Source organism: Anguilla rostrata, chromosome 11 (assembly GCF_018555375.3).
Source record: "Anguilla rostrata isolate EN2019 chromosome 11, ASM1855537v3, whole genome shotgun sequence".
NCBI lineage: Eukaryota > Metazoa > Chordata > Actinopteri > Anguilliformes > Anguillidae > Anguilla > Anguilla rostrata.
In genome coordinates, this window is record NC_057943.1 from 25,828,226 (window position 1) to 25,834,786 (window position 6,561).

The window sequence follows — 6,561 nt, forward strand, 5'->3', positions numbered from 1 at the left end:
TGTTCAGTCCTCGCCTTGTGCTGAAGTCATTCTTGGTAAAAAATCATGTGAGTCTTCAGAAGAATTTGTAGTAATACAGGAACCTGCCATCACATCTGGTCTGGTTTAATATCTTCTTACAATTGTGACTAACCTACCCACTCCTAAATATTTTCCATCTGGCCAATCAATGTGGCAAAAAAACAACTTTAAATTATTTATTAATTTACATATTTATTTATTACAACTTGATGCAGTCTTGTGAAGACATTCAGTAGCAACATGACTTCCCCCCCCTACAGATATCTATGCTGTTGCATATTCACAGTGAAAGACTTTGATTCTGCACTGGATTTCTCATTTCTATTATCTTTATGTGGTTTGTTTTAAAATAGTCATTTGACCTCTGATCAAACAGCACACTATTGAAATGCTCTCTCTGAATTGAAGTCAATACATCTTTTAGTAATACCTTTTCAATGCAAGGCCAATCAGGTGCCTGCGGTCTGCCTATGGCAGCTGCAAAAGTGGTGCAGTCCTCCACTACCGTGTAGCTCTGATTTTAGACAATAAAAACAAGCAATGGTTGGCTGGCTGCATATAGCATTCTAGTTAGGTCACACCATCCCATTCTATTGGAGGGTGTCGGAGTGATGGGACGAGTGCAGTCAATGACCCTCAGGGGTGTTCAAGTCCAGGTGAAATTCAGTGCTGGATACTCTCTAGTTTATGCGTAAACAGCAGCCGTAAATGGGCTGAATAGCTTGTGTTATTATGCGTTCCTGTGTGTTCTAACACCTACGACTGGCCATTCCAAATTGGAAACTAAAGGAAAAACAGGTATAAAAAGTAGTCTAAAAATGTAAATGATTATAATTATACAATATATGCTTAAAACAGCCGGAAGCCCACATACTACATTTAAGAGTCCAATCAGGTCTGTTTGTGGGGAAATTGGGCTACTTCCGGTGGAAGGCCCTGTGGCGTCGCAGCAGGGTCTCGTAAGCCTCCTGGATCTGGATGAACATCTGCTGGGCCTCCTCGGCCCGGTCGTGGTTGCGGTCCGGGTGCCACACTTTAACCAGCTCCCTGTAGCTGTGTGTTATTTCCTCCAGAGAGGCCTCCTCGCTGACCAAAAGCACCTGAAGCACAACATGACGCACAACCTCTCATGCAAGACAAAAGGACTGACGGACACAGAACAAACTAAGAGCATTGCCCCGCCACAGGTAAGAGTCTTTAGAAATTCATAAAATCACTTCACCCACATCCATCTCGCAGCTACAAAATCTAAACTCTGGTAGCACTTGATTTGGAGACCACCTAAAATTGTAAGAAAACAACTGAAGAAGTGCTGATTGTCCTGTAGAGGGCGTTCTTTCCCTATACTCAAAGTCAATGCCCAGGGTTGCAGGGAAAGTTTTTGGAGTTGCCCTCTTAAGGAAAAAGAGTTAATAATTCCAGTTTAATTGTCTGTACAATATAATGCTTTCCCCACCACTGCAGCTGATTTTAGATCATACCTGCAGATATTGGGCTTTCCCATTCTATAGATAGTGCTTTGTGATCATAATAATACAATTTTATCATGACGTGTTATTTTACATATATTGTCACAAATCACTTCATATAACCGTATATTGCAAAATGCATATTATTACATATCACATATAATTTCATATCATATATATGATTATATCATGTGTAACATTACATGTCACACACAGACATGGGAATAAACATGTGAATACACAACAGGCAGTGAGGTACAATACAGACAAGCCTCTCTCGACACACACACGGATAAAAACAATCCGCAGATGCACACACACAAACACAATCCACAGACGTATGCATAGACACATGTAAGACCACATACATACAAACAATAACAATCCACAGAAGCACAGACACACACAAAAACAGTCCACAGACAAGTTCACACACGCAAACAAAAACAATCCCAAATACACACACAAATAAAAATAATCTGCAGACGCGCATTCACACGGATGTACACACAAACAAAACATGCTTGCACACACACAAAACCAACAAAAATCCACACACACACACAGCTGACACACACACACACACATTCACATACACACACACATGCACACTCCCTGCTCACCTTCAGCGCCTCCTTCTCTTTCTGGCTGTACTCCCGGAGCAGGATCTCCAGCACCATCTTCCAGGACTCCTCCGCTATGCCCCCCCCGGTGAAAGCACACAGGATCCTGTACGGCAGCAGGAGGAGGTACTCCAGAGCTCCGCCCAGCCAGGGGAAGAACCACAGCGCGTCCAGGACAGCCGCCACGCAGTCCGACAGGTAGTACAGGGTGGCGGTGGTGTTGTGGAAAACGCAGTACCCCAGAGGGGCGGAGAAGGCCAGCCAGGCCAGGCCCAGGCGGTACAGACGGGAGCCTGAGGAAAACGGGGGGGGGGGGGGGACAACGACAGACAAAGAATTTGAGGAAGGATGTGCAGACCTCAGAAATCAACTGTAGAAAATAGGATGAGCAGGAAGGATGGGGAGGGGTACTAAGTGAAACAATTTCCTTTCAGTATGGCATAGGTTTGCAGCAGAACCGTTTCTTTTTTTATAATGATTAAGTTTAGTTTCAATTGTGCTTCAACTGTCCATGTTAATGAAATTCAGATACATACAAACAACTCAATGTATGTAATATGTTGCAAGTCATTTGGAATTAGAGTTTGCTACTAAGTGGCACATTTATACAATTACTAAATGTCATTTTTTACTTTAAAAATCATCATGGTGACTACATACATTCTCAAGTGTAGTCATCAAGAAACTATAATGGGAAAAATAAACACTGTAAGGCATATGCATATTCACACAGCACTCCTTTCCAGAATTCTGCCAGATCTCCTAACCTTGGGAACCTCCTCTGCATGGCTTAACCCATAGAGGCTTTGGTGAAATGAAGAGGATTTTAACACAGTCATTTCTCCCCATAATGCACACGATTTACAGGATTGCCATTTCAGTCATGCTATACAAGTTGTTAAGAAAAAGTCAACCAATAAAGCTAAAAAAATCTACCATATACTGTTTTATCATATATACTGCATCTATCTAAGAGAACTGATTTATGTTTGCATTTCTTCTTAACAAGTGGACTTTTTAGTTTTTGTGTGAAATCTGAATGTATTCCCCAACTGAACAGCCTTAACATGGATGTTTTACAGGGAATTTGTGTTTTCTGACCTGCATAGAGAAATAAGACGGCAGACAAAATTCACTTGGATAACGCTAAAACATTTCCAGATGGGCATATTTGCAGAGGACTTCAGTAAACAAAGTGAGTACAAAGAAAATACATTATTTGCCACCTCTGGAAATGTAATGTAGTGTGAAGGCACTTCCACAGAGATAGAGGAAGGGGCAGAGAGGGTCACTGTTAGAGAGAAACTCACAACTGAGACAACTGAGACAGCTAAAAACAAAGGCACTTCTAGAGATTCAGACAAGTAAAGATGAATTATAGCACATATATGATGGTGCTCTAATTCATCTAATTCAAAAAAAAGAAGCTGTTTCTGGTGTAACAGAATATTGTTGTGTAGAAGACTTCACTTCTTAAGGCCAGTTTACAATTAGGTAATGTATGATCGTTACCACCAGAGATTGTCACATGGTCTTCCCCATGATGGTCAGTCACGATCACTTTTAGTTTATACGAGAGCAATGGACAATTTGCCGTCGTCACTATCATTACATTATATTACATTTATTTGGTAGACGCTTTTATCCAAAGTGACGTACAATAAGTGCACGCGCATGCTTTTATCCAAAGTGACATACAATCATCGTTGTACCCATCACTGAGACTTAAATTGTGTTAAACTTTGACGCCAACACTGACTAAGTTGTCATGACAATATTATAATAGAACTTTATCATCTCCTGTAATTATCTTTAGGGAAGTATAAAGTCATCAACGAGCCTACGTGTTTATACGTTTCATGAACGACAGCATTCTATATCAAAGTTGAGCGATGATGGAATGTTGGACACTAGCGGTAGCGACCTCCATTAGCCAATCATTGGTCACCTAATTGTAAATTGGCCTTTACACTGTTGGCTCAAACAGTTCACAGGCGCCCAATTGACCAGAAGAGTCTATTGTGTAATGATGCATCTGATACCTTACAGACAGAAACCCTCCCTCCTTCAACTTCTGTGGCTAATAATGCACTACCCTCTGGTATTAGTAGATTGTTTCCAGCCCATGGGGAAGTGCTTAGATACGCCTACTAAGAGGCCCTGACAATTTGGGCTGGTTTCCGAGACATGGATTAAGTCTAGTTGTAGACAAAAAACTTTTTTCAGTGGAGATCTTCATTTACTTGTATTGTAGTCTAGGATTAGGCTTAGTCCGTGTCTAGGAAACTAGCCACTTAAGTTTAAACCGCTGCTAAAGTTCTTGCTAACCGGCCCCCAGAGTCTCGCAGACTCAGTCCCAGACAGTCTCACCCAGTGGTTTGGGCGGGGCACCGGCGGGCCGGGGCTGTTTGTACTGCCGGTGCTGGGCGGCGGTGACGCTGGCCGCCAGGCTGATGGGCAGGGGTGACAGAGCGCTGCCGTAGAAGATGGGGGAGGTGATGAGGCAGGCGGTCAGTGTCTTCTGCAGGTTGGAGGTTTCGTGGCCGGCGACGCTGACCAGGTGGACACCCGCGCCCACGCACAGCGGCAGCACCATCAGGTAGAAGAAGCTGAGCGAGTTCAGGCCGATCAGCGCCACCGTGCCAAAGTAGATCCCCACGCAGATCTGCCCGGCGAAGCGGGCCAGGCTCATGGGCGGGGGCCTGGCCTGGGGGTGCTGCGGGGTCCCTCTGGACGCCTCCCGGTTGGCCTCGCCAACATATGACGGGATGCGGAAGAACTCCCGGGCCCAGCCCACCCCAAACCCCCCCAGGGTGAGGAGCCACAGCAGGGCGTGGCTGTCCCTCCCCAGGTACAGGTGGTGCAGGCCCAGTGGACCTCCAAGCGCCCAAAGGGCATATGCCGTCACCACTCTCTTAGCCATGGAGGAATGCCTGGGTCATTGGCTTTACAGGACACCTTTCATTCTGCCCTGTGATCCAACTTTATTCTCAGCCTTTGGAACCCAACCACAAACCCCCTACAGGAATAAAGCACAGGCAGGAAATGCTCAGTATTGTCTTGAACAGTTTATGAGTCACAGAAGGATCAAATTTACAGTTGATTTAACATTGAACATTCTACTGTGCCTCATGGTAGCAGATGCTATAATGTTTCTTAATGGAAGTTAACTTAAAAATGCATCAAAAATGAAAAATCTTAAAGATAATCAGTTTATTTGGAGTGCAATATAACTCAATAACAATGACCAGCCTAACTTAAGAGCTGTTTCCTTTGAGTCTATTACAAATAAAAAATACCTTTATTCATGATAAGATCTATATTAACCTATTGTCAGTATACTTATTAGGTCGGTATTGCATTTCCTAAATGTTTACAGTAGTTGGGAAATGATGACATTTAGCGCCATTAAAATCTACAACATAAAATTGGAAACGATTAATGTTAAGTCTAGAAATCAATGCCTGCCGTTTGGAAATTCCGTAAATCGCCTAAACTCCCTTAACGAAAAGGCGTTCTGCAGCAATCAACTGGCTCTCTTGAGATTTCATTAAGCTATTCTCCCCTTCTGATGATTAAATCACACCGCAGTATTGAAGTTAAAAGATATTCGATCAGTTAGACAAACTATCTCTCGCGGGGGTTAGAAATGAACCACAACAATATCAACTTCTCTCTAGCAGAGAAATATTCAATTAAGTCTGGAGACCGAATTATTTAAGTTACAGTTGTTTAAATATGACTACAAAGGAGTAAAGGATACATCCGTTAATAATTTCGTACTCACGTGACACGTCCCCTTTCAAACGGAAAGACGGAGGAGTGGGGAAGCTTGACTATGTATAGATCTGAGATTTATAACTCAAGATAAATTATTTTTAAGCTTACTAACTGTATAATTTTCTCGTTTAGGCCTACGCCATTTCTGTCTGTGTCAGCTCCACGTGGACTTTGGATTATAACTATCAAATGGGCACCGAGCATACCTCACCTGATCAAATGATACAGACAGAAGAAACAGCGGCTGGCCAAACGAAATCTATGAATTCATTACGTCAAAAGACTGCATAATCGGTTTGCCTGTTTATATTTCAGCATGGTGAAATATTTTACAATTTAAAACTCTCCTAATTGTATTGTACTTCACATAGTCTAGGGCTAGGCCTATATACACCATTAAACCCGCAAATAGTCTAAATAGCCGGATTGCTGAAAACTGAAATGCAATGATGGCACAATTTCAAGGCATAGACAAGGCTACATCCTACAAGGTATTCTTACTTCAAACGGACAAAACTCGCTTTCACGCAGAAGTTGCAGAACCCTTAGTTTCTTCCAACCAGCCATTTATTTTGCAGTGGAAATTTATATATGGTTTTTATTTATGTGTTCATAATTAACGTTATTTCAGTCTACCCGAAGGACTGGGTCTTTACTGACGGTCCATA

General features: G+C 42.6%; 1 protein-coding gene across 1 annotated transcript; it reads right to left on the reverse strand.

Moving 5' to 3' along the window:
- Positions 1–183: 183 nt before the first annotated feature.
- On the reverse strand, positions 184–5,036 carry dnajc22 (DnaJ (Hsp40) homolog, subfamily C, member 22). Its single transcript, XM_064299018.1, has 3 exons — positions 4,484–5,036; positions 2,114–2,406; positions 184–1,121 (listed from the first exon to the last, which is right to left on the reverse strand). The coding sequence occupies exons 1-3, from the start codon at positions 5,034–5,036 to the stop codon at positions 939–941; spliced, it is 1,029 nt and encodes a 342-aa protein (XP_064155088.1). The 3' UTR covers positions 184–938.
- Positions 5,037–6,561: the final 1,525 nt, after the last annotated feature.